Source organism: Erythrolamprus reginae, chromosome 3, assembly GCF_031021105.1.
Source record: "Erythrolamprus reginae isolate rEryReg1 chromosome 3, rEryReg1.hap1, whole genome shotgun sequence".
Taxonomy (NCBI): domain Eukaryota; kingdom Metazoa; phylum Chordata; class Lepidosauria; order Squamata; family Dipsadidae; genus Erythrolamprus; species Erythrolamprus reginae.
In genome coordinates this window covers 91771707-91791461 of record NC_091952.1, presented here as the reverse complement: position 1 = coordinate 91791461, position 19755 = coordinate 91771707, and the positions used below count along the sequence as shown (strand labels likewise).

Here is a 19755-nt window from a genome sequence, read left to right as displayed (position 1 = left end):
CTTCCCGGCGGCGGCGGCTCCTGCAGCTTCCCTACGAGGAGCAGCAGCGTCAGGAACGTCATGTGATGAAAGTAAGCCGCCGGAGCCGTCGCTGCCGGGAAGGAAAAAGTTGGTGCAGCTGCCTGGAGGTACCGAACTGAACCGCTGAGGAAAGGAGCCCCCCAAAGCTGCCGGTATTGCAGCCAGCCCTACCTTTCCTGCAGCTTGGAGCAGTTACAAGGTAGAGACTGGGAGGCTGTTAAGAGGGCGGCCAGGAGGGGCGTGTCGGGATTCCGACTCCCCTTCCCCTGTCCCCTCAGATCCTTATCCCATAGAAAATAGAGGAAATACTGTAGATTTAATTGGTTCCCAGCAAGTCAATGGGCTGGGAACCAATTAAATCCATTTCCATTATTTCCTATGGGATAAATTAATTCGGTTCTCAACCAAATCGGTTCTCAACCACACTTCTGGAACGGATTGTGGTCGAGAACTGAGGTATCACTGTACTAGTGTGCCATATCTTGTTCTGATAACACTTAAAGATTCTGTGACATGAAATGTTTTTGTATTTACTAACTTTAGAAAAGCAGATATGGAATAATCTGTAATGCCTAGTGGTCTCACCAAAATTAGAATAAAGTTCTACCATTTCTAAGTATATATGTGAATAATAGAAGACCTAAGCAAAAGAAAGAAAAGAAATAGGACACTTATATTAACAATGAACAAAAGTGATTGTGGAATAGATGCAGGCATAGGAGACCTATACAAAATATTTACAATCAAATTACAGTGTATTTTAGCAGGTCTGCTTTGTTACAAAATTTACTACTAAGAATTATGTCCTATGCCTCCACTGTACAAAGCAATTCTTAGTCTCTGTAATAATCACTTAACAGTTCACTTATTACCATGGCATTTGTTGTGAAAACTTTCTCTAGGTTTGACCTATCTCTCAAATGTGTAATTTACAGTTAGAAAAAGGAAACAAAACCTTCATTGTAGGACAGAGATGAATAAATCTTAAAAAGAGGCTACAATATAGTGTATAATACAGTATATGATCACAAATAGGAAATGTGAGCATTTATTCATCAATTTGATAAATTTCAGCTTTTATTTGTGTAGATAGTTCATGCATATCAACAGATAAAATTAGCTTTCTCTCTTGTATGGTTAACTCCTAACTTACGCATACACGCATGCAAGCAAATTCACATGTGCCTACTTTTCAAAGCGGAACCCATTTTTATTGTATTAAAAAATAGTGGGAACGAAAAGTTCCCATCATTTCCATCTTTAGTCCTACCAATTTTCCAAACAATCCAAGTCTGTTTTTATTTGACCATTTTTCTACCAAAGTATGTGATATGAATTTAGGCTATTTTCAGAGGTTTTGGAATACGTTTTGAAGAGTGGAAAATGGAAAGTTTAAGATGTTTCAACTTGTATTAGCACGAAAATCCTGGGAGTTGAACTCCACATACCTTAAAGTTGCCAAAATTGAGACACTTTGGTCTATAGTCTACAGCTAGCCAGGGAAATCACTCCTGACTCAAGGGAAGTGGTCTATTGTTGTGTTGAGAGACTTTGTGTAATTGCTAGCCCTTTTTTCAATCCACATAAAAGTAAGGCAGCAATTGTAAGTGAAGGCAAGCATTCACAATTTTCATCTAGGGATTAAGCATTAGAAGTGTAACTTCTGTTTATCTGTTGCTTGCCCTTTGGGAGTTGCATCATTTTACTAGGTTTGTCAAAGCACTATTTAAATACAGAGCTATTTTCCAATATTACAGTCTTTCATTTTACAGGGTTTTCAAACTTCTAGTAAGGCACATTTAATTTTTTTTCCTGATTTATTGCATTGAATTGAGTTGAAATAATTTTGTACATTTGTAAATGTATCTCCTGTTCCAAGTGAGATTATTTAAATTAAATTATCTGCTAGTATTCTAAGATGAAGTGTATTCTCTTCTAAATCAAGTTAAACTCCTGGTGATTACATGGACAACTTCTATATTCATATATTTCTTTGGTTATAACAAAGAAATGGTTTGCCATTGCTTTCTTTTGATTTTGTTTTAAATTTTAAATTAAAAAAAAATTACATTTTGTTTTAAATATCTCCAAATACTAGTTGGGCCTTGCTTATCTTTTTCAAAATCAAGTAAGGTAGATTAGTGCCATCTAACGCTTACTTTGGAAACATGTATAGCTTTGCAAATATTTTATGCTAATAAATTGAGTAGTGGCTGTTCGTTTCTCCAAACCCAGCTGCATTTCACTGATATTATTTTGAGATTCTGTCTCACTCTATCTTTCCATGTCCATTAGACAAGGCCGGACAAACTGGCGGCTCGCAGGCCACATATGGCCAGCATGGGCCATGCCCATTACGGTACGTCACGATACAGCCCACTATGCGATCAGGTTTGACACCTCTGCATTAGATCATACTTGCAGCTTCTCAAAGAATTGCAAATGAGATCATCTTTTTGATACGTGCATGAGGTAGAATGATATAATTACTGAGGTATAAAACTGAGATCCTGGACTGGCTGGAACAATTCAGAATGCAGATGAAAATTGCTTGTAAACAGTCTATGATCCTACGACTATTACCATCTTTTGTGCAGAATTGTGATTGAGACCAGTTTGTCCTGAAGCTGAAGACATTTTTATTTATTCACTGGATTTATGTATGCTACCCATCTCATCCAGAGACAAATTTGGCCACTTACAAACTTTAAAACTAAGACAGTTATAATAATCATAGTTATGCTAAAAATAATCGTTAAAAGAGGGAGGAGAAAGCACTAGAAGTAGAGGTGGGCCCTTATCTCAATTTACTAATCACTACCAGAGTGATACCTCACCACCAATTGGGGCCCCAAGCCTACTGGCAGAGCCAGGTCTTCAGGCCCTTACAGAAGGTCAGGAGTATCGGTGCAGATCTTACCTCTGGGAATGTGAGATTCCAAAGGGCAGCGGCCATGGCAGAGAGATCTTTCCCCTGGACCCCTCCCACTGGAATTCTCTGGCTGATTGTGCCCATAGCATGTTCTCTCTGCTGGCACAGTGCAGTGAATTGATCTATTGGTGTGAAAAAGTATAATTACATGGAAATGATTTATAATAAATGAATAAAACAATGTTGTTGCCTGTGCTTCCAAAATTACTGTTAATTAACCGTTGATAGTTCAAATAATATTTTGTAATGCTTTTTTGCTCTTAGTTCCAATTGCACCTTCCTCTAAAAAGAAGAAAAACAAAAAATACCGAAGTGTTATATCAGACATATTTGACGGTTCTATTTTAAGTTCCGTACAGTGTCTTACATGTGATCGGGTATGTTTTACAGCTTATGCAAAATTTCTCACTTTTTGCATGGATTTTGTTAAAAAAAGTAATATATGTAAATAATTCTTGGATTATCCAAGATAGATTTTCCAAACATGTCTGACTAGTCTTTTTCCTGTTCATAGTTTTTTTAAAAAAATTATCCTCTGCACTATTTATATTTTTATATTTATAGATATCTATATACATATTTATATTTAGTCATACTTTACAATGAACTTGTAAGTTATATTCATGCATACTTTATAATGAACTTAAATATGTTAGTTCCCATCAAGTGGTATAATTGCAGATAAGCAGTACTATGTTTTGTTTTACGAGAAATTTAAAAGAAGCAAATATAATTATGTAATTTGATTAAGTGCATTGACAAATAAGTGTTTATGTTTATTTTCCATAGGTTTCTGTTACACTGGAAACTTTCCAGGATTTGTCTTTACCTATTCCAGGTAAGGAAGATCTTGCTAAGCTGCATTCTGCAAATCACCAGACTTCTCTTGTCAAGGCAGGATCTTGTGGTGAAGCATATGCTCCTCAAGGTTGGATTGCATTTTTTGTGGAATATTTCAAAAGGTTAGTTGTTTTGCTTCTACTACTTCAGTAATTCTTCTGTACTGATGTTTCTGCTATAACAGCAGAACAATGGCTGTTTTTTTATCAATGATATTTCAGGTTTGTTGTCTCATGTGTCCCTAGCTGGTTTTGGGGTCCAACAGTAACCTTACAAGATTGTCTTGCTGCCTTTTTTGCTAGAGATGAATTGAAAGGTAAGAGATTCATATGTTATCAAATATAAAATTCTAACGTAGCTACTGTGTGTGATTTATTGTATTGAATCAGGTTTCACACTTAACAGAACAGAAAGCATAATAGAGTTTTTTCCACATTATTGTTGAAATTGAATTGAGAAATATTTTCAAGACCAGACATTCAGAAAACATAGTCGCAAAAGATTAATTTTTGAACCATAGTGTGGATTTTTTTTATTAAGAACAACTTCCCAATTCACAAGGATAAGTATTTTATAAAATGCTAGGATCAATTTATTATACTACAAAATCAAACATGTTTAGTGTGAGTTAAAGGGTGGAAATATAATTTTCTATATTTTAGAATAATGTTTGTTGTTCTTTTGTCTACAGGTGACAATATGTACAGTTGTGAAAAATGTAAAAAGTAAGTGACCTACATTTAATTTCTCTCTCTCGTATGTATGTATGTATGTATGTATGTATGTATGTATGTATGTATGATTTTTATACTTTTCTAGCCTTTTTCATCAATAAGGCTATTGAAACCAGGAATATGATGCAATGCATGAGATACACATAGGCACAGTTCAATTGCCAAAATAGGCCTTTTCTGTTAAACATTATGACTCAATATTTGTTTAAAAATAGTTTTAAGTATTGATTGTCTTATTAAGCTTACTTGAAAGACTGCCCAAACAGATAGTTTCATGCATTTAAGTCACATAAGTCAAATAAATAAATAAACAAACAAACAAACAAACAAATAAATAAATTGAACTATCTAGACAAAATATAGGCATCATTTAGACTTGCCACTTGTTTGAATGTTAGCAGTTACTATTTTATTTTATATTTTACCACTAGTAGGCTGCTTCAACATGATATGACTCTTATCTAGTAAGATTATTTTCTATTAATCAAACAATAACAAGTATAAAAGGGCAGGATCAGCAGTAAATTCGAGGTCTGCAATAGTGAAGAATAACTAAACAAACATTTTCCCAGCCAGTCTCCACTAAGGAGCCGATTGCTGTATTCTGTCCCAGGGCCTGTCAGAAGAGCCAGGTTTTGACAACTTTACAAAAGCTCAATAGGGTGCAGCTATGCAAAACTTAGGGAGAATGCTGTTCTGCAAGACAACCAACTACTGATGTGCATTTCTTGGGCCCTCAAGAAGTCACTGGTTTACAACTGGAACTTATCAACTCACTCAGATCTAACTGGTCAAATGGAAACAACAGAAGAAAGACAGTTCTCTAGGTAACTAGACTAAACTATGAAGAGTTATACAGGTAACCCACAATGCCAAGCCTACCAGAGCTATGTGAACGAAATAAGAAGTGCTCATAGTTGCATGGCTACATTTCAGACCAGTTGTAACTTCTGAGTGGTCTATAAAGATAACCTCATTGTGAGAATCTCTTGATCAAGGTAGGGACACAATTGGCACATAAGAAAGCTTTGTGCAAAGCTGCTCCTAACTTCAGCTGCCATCTACTGAATGAATAGGAACTGCATGTCAATTCTGTCTGGACCGGTACAGTACAGAAATAATTTTTAAAAAATTAATGCAAGAGCAGTTATTTAAAATCCAGATAGCTTTTCAAAGAAGGAGGCAGTAAGAAAGAAACATAGGATTGCCTTGTGTGATTCCTTAAGGTGTAAGAAGAAAAGTTGAAAGAAACTGTCAGGCTTTCAAGAGTCTGTTATTATACCCTGTCACAATAGAGATCCAATAGTGTTTGAAGAGCCTGTTTCTTGTCCTGACCAATCTTGAAAAGATACCAAATATTTACTTGTTCTTAATAAGTCAAATTCAGTAAAATCTTAACAAATATACTTAAAAAACACTTTAGGTTCTGGATTAACACTTTTAATTCAGTATTACAGCCATATATTCTCCATTAGAACTAGTTTGGTCTGAGAGGCAGTTTGACCTGGTACAGGAATGTCAAACTCATAAGCTGGATGTGTCACATGCTGGCCCCACCCCTGCCCAGTTTAGCAAAGGGGGGGAGTCCCAATATGTCATGTCACACTACAGTTTGACACCTGTTGTTTACTGGTTTAGGGACTCAGGTAGAAAGCAGGTGACTGAATTCAGGTACCATTTTGGCTATGAAAGCTAGCTGGGTGACCTTGGGACAGTCACTGTTAGCCCAATCCATCTCTCAGGGTTGTTGTGATGAAAATAGGAGCAATATGTTTGCTGCCTTCAGCTATTTGTAAAGGCAGGAAATAAATAGTTGGAAAGAAAAGGGGTGTTGGTTTTACTCTTCTCATAGGGTGGAACTTGCCTCCAAGTATGGAATGACACCATACCTACACTCAATAAGCACTGAGTCTAACAATATATTCATGCTCCTGCCTTGATTCCCCCTCTTTTGACAAAGGATGATAGTCACACTGCATGTAGTTCCCAAAGTCAACAAACTGGAAGAAAAAAGGTTGATGTCCCAAAGGCCAGACCAGACTAACTTTGGGTGGGATTGGAGGTTGACTTCACCCTACAAGAAGAGGTGTATCAGATAAAACCAACACCCCTTCATAGTGGGTGGAGCTAACCTCCAAGAATGAAACATATCAAAGCAGTCTGTTCGTTGGGAGGGCTAAGTGTGGCTGGGTTTTGTAGTCTGAAGCCTAACCTGCTGTAGGACCCTGAGACCAAACCCTGCCTCAGCCAACGGGAAAATCTTAATCTTATAGTGGTGTTTAAAAGGAGTTGATGAAGCCCAAGTGGCTGCCGGGCAGACCTCCTCGATGGATGCTTGGGATGGACCATGTTGCCATTGTAGCCACACTATGAATTGAGTGTGTCCTCACCCTGGGAGGTTGTGGCAAGGACTGCAGGCCATAGGCCTTTGCAATTACACTACGCAGCCAGCACCCTACAGTGAAGGAGAATGCCTTTTGTCCCAAGGAAGTGAATTGAAAAAAGATGAACAATGCCTCAGTTCTGAACAAGGTAGAAGTATGTTTGAGGTAAATCTTTAATGGCAGTGATTGACTTGACACATGAGTGAAGAGCTCCAGTGACTTGTTTAAGTCCAGGCCATATCTGAGAGAGAGGGTGGCTAGGCAGGTATCACTGATACGAAGAGGCCAAAACCCCTGTGCCAGGAGGTAGTGACAGGGCAACCATGTGAGGATGCAAGCTCCAATGATGGGTTTTTTTGTCCCTCTGTCATACCTGGGTGCTCACTGACTGATTGTCTCAAATCAGATTCAGCTAGGCTGACAACAAGTAGGGAGATAGAAAAAGAAGGACCAGAGAGAATCAAAAGGAACCTATGAAAACCACAGCACTCGGCACACAAGAGAAGCTTTTGGAGCCTGGAGAGGGCGAAACACGAGCCTACTGGGCCCAACAGGCTGTTTCTGGCCTCCAGAGAGCCTCCGGAGGGTGAGGGAAGCTGTTTTCACCCTCTCCAGAAATTGAATTATGGGTTTGGGCACTCACGCATGCGCAATAGCACGCGCCCACACTCTTTCAGCACCCAAAGAAAAAAAGGTTCGCCATCACTGATATAAGCTGTTCCAATAAAGCTGCCTTTTGCAATTGACTGATAGTGTTAAACTGATGCTGCTGATATTTTGGAATTGCACCCAATTATATTATTATTGAGTTTAGTACTTTATTAAGATATATGTTGGATTTTTTAATATATATATATGCTATCTTTAATTTATATCCATTCCATTTTTCTCTAGTTAGCATTTCTAAAATAGTAAAACTAGAATTTTTGTAACATTGTGTTCAGTAAGTTTTACAATGTTATTAAATGTGAACTTTACTTTAGGTTAAGAAATGGAGTAAAATTCTGCAAAGTTCAACATTTCCCTGAGGTAATGTGCTTTGCTTTGTTGGATAAAAATGTCATTTCCCCCCATTTTGTAATAAATCAGTGTGAACCAAAGAACAGATTACTTCATGTAACATGACTTGTATTCAGTTCATTTTCCAGGATAAATCTTTTAACAGATAAAAGTCAAATAAATCAATTTATTCTGTATGTTATTATGGTCCCTGTCCTGAATTACACTTTCTGTAGGTGCTTCAACCAAAAGTTGTTTTTTCAGTCATAATTTTAAGAGGTAGCAAAATTCATGAAAAAGTGGTAATACAAAAATTCTTGCAAGTGTAGCATTTTCCATTTATAGCTCATGTGATGGTATTGCTAAGATTTTCTAGGTATTTTTCTCATAGCCCTACAGTTCACTGGAAAGGTGATTCATTGATAATGGAAAGGGTAAAACTGATGATTTACAAAAGTCACCTGAAGCTCTATCAGTCTTGGGAACCAATTGTTACATTTTACACAACAGTTTTACATAATTAGGACTAGTATATTTTAAACTGTTAATTAACCATATTTAAATTTAATGTAATTCACATGGATAGTGGAGCTTGACTTTCACTGAAAGTGCTGCATTTGAGGTGACTGAGAATAATCCTAAAACTCTCAATTGCTTTTAACATGTGTATCATCATATATTAAACAGCCATAGAAACATGTATATTTTTGTGCTTTCCTAAAAATATAAAAATAAGTTTCTTGCTTCTGATGAAATTATTAATGTACTTAAGAAATGTTCAATGTTGCGAATTAAAGTCTAATCTAATTAGTTTCCTGGTCATTGAATTCATCTTTTCCAATTTTCTTGGAAGTGTGGTTTTCCATTGCCAGGCCGTCCCCCCATCCAAATACTAATTAGGGCTAACCCTACTTAGCTTCTAAGATCAGCAAAGGTCAGCTGAATATTTCCAGGCTTTTGAGAATTACCTAATAACTAAAATAATTCAGAATAAAATATAACCAATACCTTGGATTACAAAGAATTATATTAAGATCATTTGGGATCAGTGTGATACTTTTTGGATGGATTCCACAATTTGAAAGTTTTATGGAAGATTAGAATTATTTTATTCTTTTAAAAAAACAGATCTTTCCCTAAGGAAATATAACAATATTCTTCTGTAAAAATACTAGTAAAGAATATCTGAAAAGGAATTTGGGGCACAGATATAGATGATTGCTAGGTATACTGTATCATATAATAGCTATGGTATAATTGTTATATCATAAAGCACTTTCAAATGGAGCAGTAAAAACAACCCCACAACTAAATACAGTAAAACCTCTGGTTACAACCATAATTTGTTCCATAACTTTGGTTGCAAACCAATTTGGCTGTGACCCAAACCTAATTTTGGAAATTTGGCGCTTACAAAAAAAAAAAAAAAATGGTGTGGAAGGGGAAATTGGCCATGGGGGGTAAAAAGTGAAATATTTTGGTTGGAACTCAATTTGATCGTGGTCTGAAGCGTTCGTGAACAGAGCAAAGGAGCAAAATTGTGGGCTGCAGAAATAAGACATTATCTGTTTCATTTCCCCTTTCCTAAAGAAACCACAGTGTGCTATAGAATAAGATTGAATAAAATATTTCTGTGGTAATTTCATTTTCTATGAAAAATAAAAAAGTCATTAGCCATTTAATAAGAAACCTGTTGCTTAAATATTAAAATAAAAGATAAATATCTGTTTTCAAATAAGTCTGTCATTGTTTTTCACAGATTTTATGTATTCATCTCAAAAGATTCAGACACGATCTTATGTTTTCCACAAAAATTGGAACTCATGTATCCTTTCCTTTGGAAGGACTTGATCTTCAACCTTTTCTTGCTAAAGACAGTCCTGCTCAAATAGCAGTCTATGATCTTTTGTCTGTTATCTGCCATCATGGAACTGCAATCAGTGAGTATATATAATCTATTTTCCTAGGCTATATGTATGGTATATTACATCATTATGCAGGTGATGTAAAAATGTTATTACATTAATCTGTATCTGCTTTTTCTGCAATTTTAAAATAAAAAAATCTCTTAATTTTGTTATTTAATTTAGATGGACATTATATATCTTATTGTCGAAATAATTTAAATAATCGATGGTATGAGTTTGATGATCAGAGTGTCACAGAAGTAACAGAATCAACTATCCAAAATGCAGAAGCTTATGTTCTCTTCTACAGGTGAGAAAGCAAGTTTGAAGTTGCAAAAAAATGATTAGATGCAGAGGTTGTCATTGTCAGCGAAAGTATCATTTGAGCAGAGTTTTGCTTAGTCAATGCTCTCACAAGAAGAAAAAGAAGGGAGACAGTATTGCAAGTATTATTTCTGGTCTTATAACTTGTAAAATTCATCTCTGCATAGTGGATGGTAAAACTAGATAGAGGAAATCTACAAAAACATTCTCTCTTTTCTAAGGAAGGTTTTTTTTTTAAAAAAAACCCTGATTACAGGTCTTATTCATAAAAAAACAATTGGAAAAAAAACAGGATAGTCATTTGCAGTTGTTAGAGACTTTATTACCTTTAATTGTAACTCAATAGGGCTTTTTCCCCCCAAAGTGCTTCTTTACCAGAATTAATATGTTTTTAATATGGTTCTAAAAAGTATTTCTGAGTTCAGCTTATCATGAACTCATATATTTTAAAGATATCAAGATTTGAAGTAACCTTGCTTTTTTAAATTAAAAATTAGCACATAGTATGCAATAGTGAGTTTAGCTGTCTTAAAGTTAATATATTTAGTCATACAGAGTAATAGAGATATAAAAAAAGAGTCTTAGTTTATTTCAACAAAAGTCTGGATGAGGTCCTTTTTTCATATAGAGATTACCTGTTGTTAATGCTACTCATTTCATAGCAGTATACATATTAACTAATGTTAATATTCTTTTCAAAAGAAAAAGTAATGAAGAAGCTAAAAAAAAGAGAGAGAAAGTTTCAAGCCTTAATGTTATGGAACCAAGCCTCCTTCAATTTTATATTTCACGTTTATGGCTGAATAAATTCAGAACTTTTGCTGAACCAGGACCTATTTCAAATAATGATTTTCTCTGCATACATGGAGGTGAGACTGCAATTATATAAAACTATTCTCCTATGAAGATAATATTTTATTTTATTATCTGGAACAATAAATCCTACTGCTTTCTCTATCCTGAGTTTTTGACCGTTTTTGCCATCCTATCTATTTTTGTCCTTACATATTTTAATTGGAATTTGTATTCAGTTAAATGAGAATTTCACTCTCTAGTCAGTTAATTTGTTTTTTGATTATCTAGATCATAGCCTAATTTTTTTTAAAATGTAGAATCCATTTATTCAAATGTAAATTAACTGGTTCACTGTTAGAATTACAGACACAAACTTTGGATAACTTACTATTTGAAAGTAAAAATATGTATGTTCTCATGGCTTGTTAGGGTACAGTTTAATTCTGTAGTAAGATACATTAGATTGCATCTATCTTTGGGGTAGAAACTCAGAAGCTTTAATATAAAACAGTAGGGAGTTGTTTCTTTCACATATGTTTATGCTTTTACTGTTGCTGAAAAACTGCATTACTTCAATGTTTTTACTCCCTTTAATTAAATCATATTTTATTTTTAAAAATATTGTTCCATAGGAGTTCCTCCACACAAAGCTTCTTTTATAGAAGATCTGGTTGTAATGCTTCCTCAGAACATATGGGATAATTTGTACAGCAGGTAAACTTTTAAATGTGAAATGATTACATTTGATGCCTGGTTTTATTATGCCAAGGAAATAATAACATTATCAGAAGTTAATTGGAAAATCTGCATATAGTATAGTACAGAACAGTGTACTGAATCCTGCAATGGTCTGGCATTTTCTAAACCTCTTTAATCTAGCAAAACATATATAAATAGAAGGCATAAATACTGTTTTTATTTATTCTCTTGCATGCATGCACCTCTATACCCATCTGATAGTGTGTGAACTGGCATGGGACAAGGATGGTAGAGAAAGAAAAAACTAATTTCACTTTGTTTCTAAATAAAATGCATCTGTTGGCTCAAACAGCAATCTATAAATAGAATTATGTGAGTAGGCATTATAGCTGCATTAGTGTTGCTGTTTTCAATAGAACATTTCTATCCCCAGTAAGATTTACTCCACTATAGTTCTGATCTATCTTTACATGGTTAGGTTTTCTTTAAAATGCATCACTTAATTGCATTTGGAGAATTTCTTTTAAAAATCAGAAATAACAGAAACTTTTAGAACATTGGAGGGGAAACTTGATGTTTTTACCTAATATAATACTTCTCCATAATCAGTTCTTTATGGGCGCTAATTCAAACATACATACCCTTGCAATATTTTAAAAGTACTATAGCATCTTCCGAAATGGGCTATAATGTGATATTTATGTGTAAATAAAGCAGGCATTACAAAGTATGGACTAAATATGATACTTATTTTAAAGAATTAAATACTTTTTCTTGCTGACAGATTTTCAAACAAATGTGATATAATTAAACAGATACTGTCACACATTTTCTCAATAAATCCTATTAAACAAATGCAATCCTGAATAAGTATGTAAAGGATTGCTGTAAATCCTATATATAAATGTCAGTGTGCACAAAGGGAAAGGATAAACTGTTTTCTGAAGAGGATAAAAGTTGCATATTGTGAAAGTAACAATTTTGATTTGATTTTTTTAAATACTACAATATGATTGTCTTGGGTTTTCTGAATTCTTTAAAAAGTTTGCAGAGTTACCATGGCAGAAAAAGAATATGTCAACAAAGATTTTACATTATAATTACCGTATTTTTTGGAGTATAAGACATACCTTTTTCCTCCCTAAACGGCTGAATTCAGCTTTTTTCAAAGCTTTTTCTCCCCACCCTAGCTAGGTGCTAGCGATCCTCCCAGATCTTATCTTGCAGGTTTTTGTTACTGTCTGCAAAGAATGTTTTCCAAGCTCTAAGTCTTTGCAGAGTTTTTTCATTACTCTGACTTGCTCCAAGTAAGTTTCTTTCCAGTCCTAACCAGGTTGTAACAATGTTCCCAGCTCTTACTGGCTTGTATTGTTACTCTCTCCAAATAATGTTTTTTAAAAGCATCTTATATTCCCAAAAATACAGTATTTTTTTCATTTCAGTGAGTAGGACAAAAATTACTATAAAATCATGTATTGAGTTTCAAACTTTTTTAGTCAAAATATGTATAACAAATCAAAGATTCTGTTATATCAAGCAACAAAGAAACAGAACAATGAAAAATGTATTAGAAAGCAAAATAAAAACAAGCAATACTGTTTATATATCTGATCTGGACAAAAGTAAACTGTAGAACCATCCTTATTTCTTAAGGTATAAAAAAAGGCGTTCACTTTTTGATATATCAGAACTAGTTTGGAACTAATAGATATATCAGTGCATCTGATTCAGATATGTGTAGCTTATTTCTACTAAAAGTAAAAAAATGTGAACAAAAACGTTGATTCTAAATATAGTGTTTGATTCTATAAAATCTAATAAATGGGGATTTATTTAATAATTTATTGTCACAGGTATGGTGGTGGACCAGCAGTTAATCATCTGTGTGTATGTTATACCTGTCAAGTGGAAACAGAGAAAATAGAAAAAAGACGGAAGACAGAACTGGAAATGTTTATTCGGGTAAATATGTTTTTTAATTTTTTTTTTGTTAAATTATGTATTTGTTTGAGTTAGAAATATTTTAAATCAATAACTTTTATCTTGATACATTGTGAGCTATATATAGAACATTTTTAATTAATTTCACACATTTTCTTTGTCCCAAAGAGTCTGAGTGGGGATCAGAGGTATTGAGAGCTTCTTAAAAACAATAGAGATATATGGGCTTTAAAAGGGAAAATAACATATAATACCTCAATTCTTCCACTAAAAGGACAAAATTCCATTGCAAATAGAAAAAAGTGAACATTCAAACTTAAGCTTAATATTTTGAAATTATTCAAAATAAATCATAATTATTTTTGTTAATAAAAATGTAAAGTTTCATATTTTCTTAGCATCCATTTTGGCATGTCATAATAGAGAATTTCAGAACTGAGAAAATTTGATTTACAATTTGTGAAGAACAACTTCTGACTGAAAAAAAATGAGTCTTTGGAGAGGGGCGGCATAGAAATCTAATAAATTATTATTATTATTATTATTATTATTATTATTATTATTATTATTATTATTATTATTATTATTATTATTATTATTATTATTATTATTACAGGACAAAGCGTTACACAGGATGTGTAAAAAGCCCACAATATGAAATTTTCAGGAGCTGGGGATTTTTAAAAGATGTATATATAATATCCATTTGTTTTCAATATGCTTTATAAACATAATAAATAATAGCTTATACAGACAATGGTGCTTAAAAGTTTGTGAATCCTTTTGAATGTTCAATATTTCTCTTTATCTAATTTTAGGATTTGTGTGAAAAACAGATTTTATGTTATATTTATGCAGAAATTTGAAAGGGTTCATGAACATTGTATGCCCTAAGTTTTAATGATAGAATCCTTGACCATTGAGTCATTGTTTCAGAAATTATTTCCTTCTTTAAAACTCAGGAGATATTCAAAGAAGTATCTGCCTTGAAAGTAGCCCATGTAGAATTGTATAGCACAGTTGAGCATCAGGAGTTGATCAATTTCAGTTCCACAGGTGTGCCAGATTTTAGACACATTCTTTAAGTTAGGCCAGTTGAGTTACCTTGGTTAAGAACTGTTGGTTTGTTTATTTGTTTATTTATTTATTAATTATTCAATTTATTTATTTATTAGATTTGTATGCCGCCCCTCTCCGTAGACTCCGTAGACTGTTGCTCTATGATGCACTGTTTCGCCCAGTTAAGGATTATACATAGAGGTTTAGTGGTATAATTGACAAGCCATGATTAGCTGGGCCATCCTTCCAGAAATATTTCCTTAAAAGGTTCCTCAACACCTTCAACAGTGACAGAACTTCTAACGTGATACCTTCACTGGAAAAGCTGAGATACCTTCAGAAATGTTATCTGCCTAAAAAGTAGTCTGGGTTGAACTATATAGCACAGCTAAATATCAACACAGGAAATGTTTTATGACATTTTGTATCTTGCCATAAACTGTTTTATGATTGTTATATCATAAAATATTTTATACAATTTGCAAAATTTCAATTCCATAGATGTGGTGGCCACTGGATTTTGGATGAATACTGTAAGTTAGCCCATTTAAGGTATCTTGGTTCAAAATTTATCACCTTATGATGCATTGTTTCACTCAGTTGAAGGTTTCAGTAATAATGAGGTTTAGAAATATATAGATACATTAGCTTTTGTTTTATTCATGTAAATAACTTTTATTTTTAAAATCATAATAGGAACATTGATCCAATACTTTAAAACATTTAATTTGTGAATGTGCCCTTGCTATATGTAGTTTTGGAGAATTTTGAGGACAGTAACAGTGAATCTAAGGCAGCTGTGTTAGGCTTGTTCACATCTGCTTTTAGAATTTTCTTTCTGACCCTCAGTTGAACAGAGCATTCCAAGAGGAGGAGTCTCCATCTATATTCTATTGCATCAGTATGCAGTGGTTCAGAGAATGGGAAGCGTTTGTGAAAGGCAAGGACAACGGTGAGGACTTCTGTAATTCAAAGAGACTGCAAGAACATGCTATATAAAGTTCACATGGTTTTAATTAGGTAGTAAATAACTGCAGTAAAATCATAGGGCAGTGCAATGAATTCTGCACATTAAAAAAAAATAGAACAGCACCTAATAAGAGTACCTGGCAACTATGCATATAGATAAATACTATTGGACCTGCAGTTTTGGGAGCGTTGATAAAGGATTGAATGGGTGGGTTTCTTTCATTTCAGTTCAAACAACATTTTTCCAACTTGTATACAGCTGTTTCAAACTGTACACCCCAGATTGAAATGTGCATTTTGCTACATTTTATTATGTAGATTTTTAAAATAATTTATAAAATATGAGAGGAATTTTCTTTGGGCATTTTGTTTGTTTAAATAGAATTGTTATCTTACATTGTAACGTATTTTATTTTATTAGATCTTCCAGGTCCCATTGACAATACCAAAATTGGTGTCAGTAAATGTGGCTCATTTGTTCTAAAACAAGGTATGAATACACTGTTAATAGTTCTCTGCATGCAAATTTACCAATTGTTGTTTTCTTTTATGGTTGCTTTTTATATGATCTGTACATTTTTCCTATGTGATTAACAGTTTCATAAACAAATAAGTCCCTTCTATTCTCAAAATAATAGAATTTAGAGAAAGCTCCACAAGAGGATGTCAGCTTATTTTCCAAGCCACCAGAAGGCTAGACAAGAAAGAAGGATAGTGGGTGAAAACTAATCAAGGAGGGAAGAAACCTGGAATTAAGGAAAAACTTCCTAACAGAACAATTAACTAGTAGAATGTTTGCTTTCAGATGATGTGACTGCTTCATCATTAGAGGTTCTTAAGAAAACATTTAACAGCCACTTATCTGAAATGGTATAGGGCAGTGATGGCTAACCTTTTTGGTGCCTAGTGCTGAAAACACCCATAATGCAATGCACACATGATCCCCCCCACATGCACTTGCGACCCCCCCCCCCCGCTGCATGCATGCCAGTGTGGCCCCTGCAAACATGTGTCCTGCCCCCCATGCATTCACATCTCTTGCATGTACCGTGCCCCTTGTGCATGCATGATATAGACCCAAAAAACAGCTGGCCATTGGGAGGCGCGTATGCATGCAAGGCTAAGCTGGGGCAGTGGCTCGCATGCCCACAGAGGGCTCTGTGTATCACCTGTGGCACGCGTGCCATAGGTTCAACGTTGTAGGGCATACAGTCTTCTGCTTGAGCAAGGTGTTGAACTACAAACCTCCAAGGTCCCCTCCAGCTCTGTTCTGATTGATGGATTGAATTCATTGGTTCTCCAGTTAACTTCTCATATAGATTCATTAAATCCTACTTTACATAATGTAGAAAAAAGAAATTACATACATTATTCTCCAGCCTTCAGCTATAATTAAAATGTCTTTAAATACTGCTGTATCAACAGGCTTATGTTGTCATCTAATTGTATTTACTAAATAGGAGCAGTACTTGAAACATGTATGTGACAAAAAACCTTATATTTAACACTTATTATTGTTCTTAAAAAGGAACTCTGAATTTGTCTCCAAAAGTCTGTATGTAGTTCAATATGACTTATAGAGAAATGGTTTTGTCACCTCGCTACAATGATTTTCTGAACAATTTTTTTTGTTTAAAAACTTTGAAAATCTATGAACAAGTATTTTAGAATGTAAAAATTGTGAAATAAATTATGTCACTTCAAGATTCCTTATGTTCCTTTTACATAATAAGTCACAAAAACAAAATAACATCAAACAGTAGATAATAGGTTGAGTTATATTATCTATATCACATCGGTTACAGAACAATCCAGATAAGACTAAACTTCTTAAACCTGAGTTTAATATATTAAATTATTTATATAAGTGTTATCCAGATTTAATTTTTTAAATTGTGGAAATATGTGTGTTTTAAGGAGCTGATTCTGGACAGATTTCTGAAGAAACATGGAATTTTCTGCAGTCAATCTACGGAGGAGGCCCAGAAATCATACTGCGACCACCTGTTGCTCAAAGTGAATCTGAATCATTACAGACAGAAGATAAAGTAGAATTAGAAACTCATAAACTGTAGCCATCAAATCAAGGAATGAATTCTTACAACATACCATCCACTTAGCAACATACATTCCCAAGATTTTTCAAGTTGCTATTTTTATCTTTATTTTTTTCTGTGAAATGACAGAATGGTAGGCATTTTATCTATGGAAAGTGAATTGAAACACATATTGGTCAGTGACCATAATCAAGAACTAAATCGAGATTGGAACCTCTAATATACACATTATAAATATTAGAACTTTTCAAAAAGACTTTGAAATTGTGATCTTATGCTACATCATTAAATATATATATAATTTATGCATTATAAATGTAATTGTTTTTTTCACTATAAATTTAAATTACCAAGCTGTTCCCAAGTTTTATCAAGACACGTTGAGAAGGTTATTGAACACCATTTGATGGAAAAGTGGCATTAGTTAGCAATTAAGAAAATAGAAATAATAAATGTTGTATGAAAACTCAGGAATAGTAATGTTTTCTTTGTGTGTTATCAGATATATAAACAATTCAGATGAATCACTGTTTCAGTCAGCAAATATAATCTATGTACTGTTTAAATTCTCTAATATGGTTTTGCTGTATATAAATTATCCTCAATAGCATATGTAATTGAACAGATCTATAATCTCTAGGAATATTTGATTTTAAGAGCATGAAAGGGGTACATTAATTGCTCATGCAATTTAGGATGTTTATAGTCTTTTTTTAATTCAATGCATTAATAGTTCCACATGGAGAAAATTTATAGTAATGCAGTGCTCATTGGCATGATATATGATGTCAGATGTTGAATTGAATGCATTCAACGAGATTGCAAAACATTCTAGATTATTCATATTGAAATGTTGAATGTCATCCAAATAATTTTTCTTCCTGAATATTGCCACGGTATACATATTATGAAATGCTAGTTTAATAAAAGTCATTTTTAAAATTGTATAGTGTTTTAACTTCAAATTAAATATAGATATATATAGTAGATTCATCTCACTGATTTCAGAGAAATTAAGAAATGGAAGACAAGATTCATTTTGATGAAAACTCTTTGAAAAAAGTCACCTTTGTATAGAAATTGTTCGTAAGATGTAAAGTCAGAAAAAGAAAAACTTGCTTTGTTAAATTGATTTTGAGCATGAAAAAGAATGCTTTCATTTCATAACCCTATAACTATTTGGTTATAACCCTATAACTATTTGGTTATAGGAAAAATAGAGTGATACATATTAAGTTTAGCAAATCTAATATTTTTCGATTTAAACTATTCATTTATACTATTACTTGTACTTGTAGTTGTACTATTAGAAGCTGAGATTCATAGCTGTAAGGTTAGCTCAGGATTTTTGATAGGTTATCGCAATACTATTCATCTCTGATAGGAACTAATGTTATATGTTTGCATATAAACTTTATTTCAGAAGTTACAAAAGGTAAGAAAAAATTCTGTCCTTTCATCCCTCCTTCCATTCCATAGACACTCATGTTTTAAACATAGATAAATACAATCACTTTGAATGGGAATATTAAAAATGCTGTGTTGTAATGTTGATTAATTGTGGCAAAACAATCTGCTGAATATATCTTGCCATAATTGGTTATAATTCTAAACAGGTTTTGCATGATGCAAATGCAATCATTTGTTCTTAGGTACATACAATTTTGCCAAGCAACATTAGTAATACAGTACAGTGATACCTCGCCTTACAAACCCCTCTTCATTCGAACTTTTTGTGTTACAAACCCGGTGCTTAAGATTTTTTTGCCTCTTCTTCCCAACTATTTTCACCTTACGAACCCAAGCCACCACCTCCGGACTTCTGTTGCCAGCCGAAGCGCTAGGATTCCTCTGAAACTTCCCTCGCTGGGATTCAAAGCAGCGCTGGCAAAAATGAAGGGTCTGTCCCGGTTTGTCTGGTGCGGCTGCTATCACCCCTACCTATCATGGTGCTAGCTGGAGTGGACTACAGGCCAGGGAGTTTCTCTGTATTCAATCAGAGCTGGTGTAATTGCGCCTTGAACTACAACAGACTGGTCCTCCTAAATTGGCAGAACGTACCTTATCAGGGAGCAATGGAGGAGCAGAAAATTG

At 33.9% G+C, this 19755-nt stretch overlaps 1 protein-coding gene across 2 annotated transcripts in view; it reads left to right on the top strand.

The window, feature by feature from the left end:
- The window catches only part of USP33 (ubiquitin specific peptidase 33), a 44539-nt gene extending 25933 nt beyond the window's left edge, over positions 1 to 18606 (top strand). The window contains exons 11-23 of one of the 2 annotated variants that reach the window (XM_070746197.1): positions 3218 to 3330; positions 3743 to 3915; positions 4039 to 4109; positions 4485 to 4518; positions 7895 to 7940; positions 9670 to 9850; positions 10001 to 10127; positions 10844 to 11010; positions 11569 to 11650; positions 13489 to 13597; positions 15485 to 15587; positions 16026 to 16094; positions 17522 to 18606. In XM_070746197.1, the coding sequence (XP_070602298.1) occupies positions 3218 to 3330; positions 3743 to 3915; positions 4039 to 4109; positions 4485 to 4518; positions 7895 to 7940; positions 9670 to 9850; positions 10001 to 10127; positions 10844 to 11010; positions 11569 to 11650; positions 13489 to 13597; positions 15485 to 15587; positions 16026 to 16094; positions 17522 to 17679 (1433 nt within the window). In that variant the 3' untranslated portion in view covers positions 17680 to 18606. Of the gene's footprint in view, positions 1 to 3217; positions 3331 to 3742; positions 3916 to 4014; positions 4110 to 4484; positions 4519 to 7894; positions 7941 to 9669; positions 9851 to 10000; positions 10128 to 10843; positions 11011 to 11568; positions 11651 to 13488; positions 13598 to 15484; positions 15588 to 16025; positions 16095 to 17521 lie in introns of both variants that reach the window. The other variant, XM_070746196.1, reaches the window with a different exon arrangement.
- Positions 18607 to 19755: the final 1149 nt, after the last annotated feature.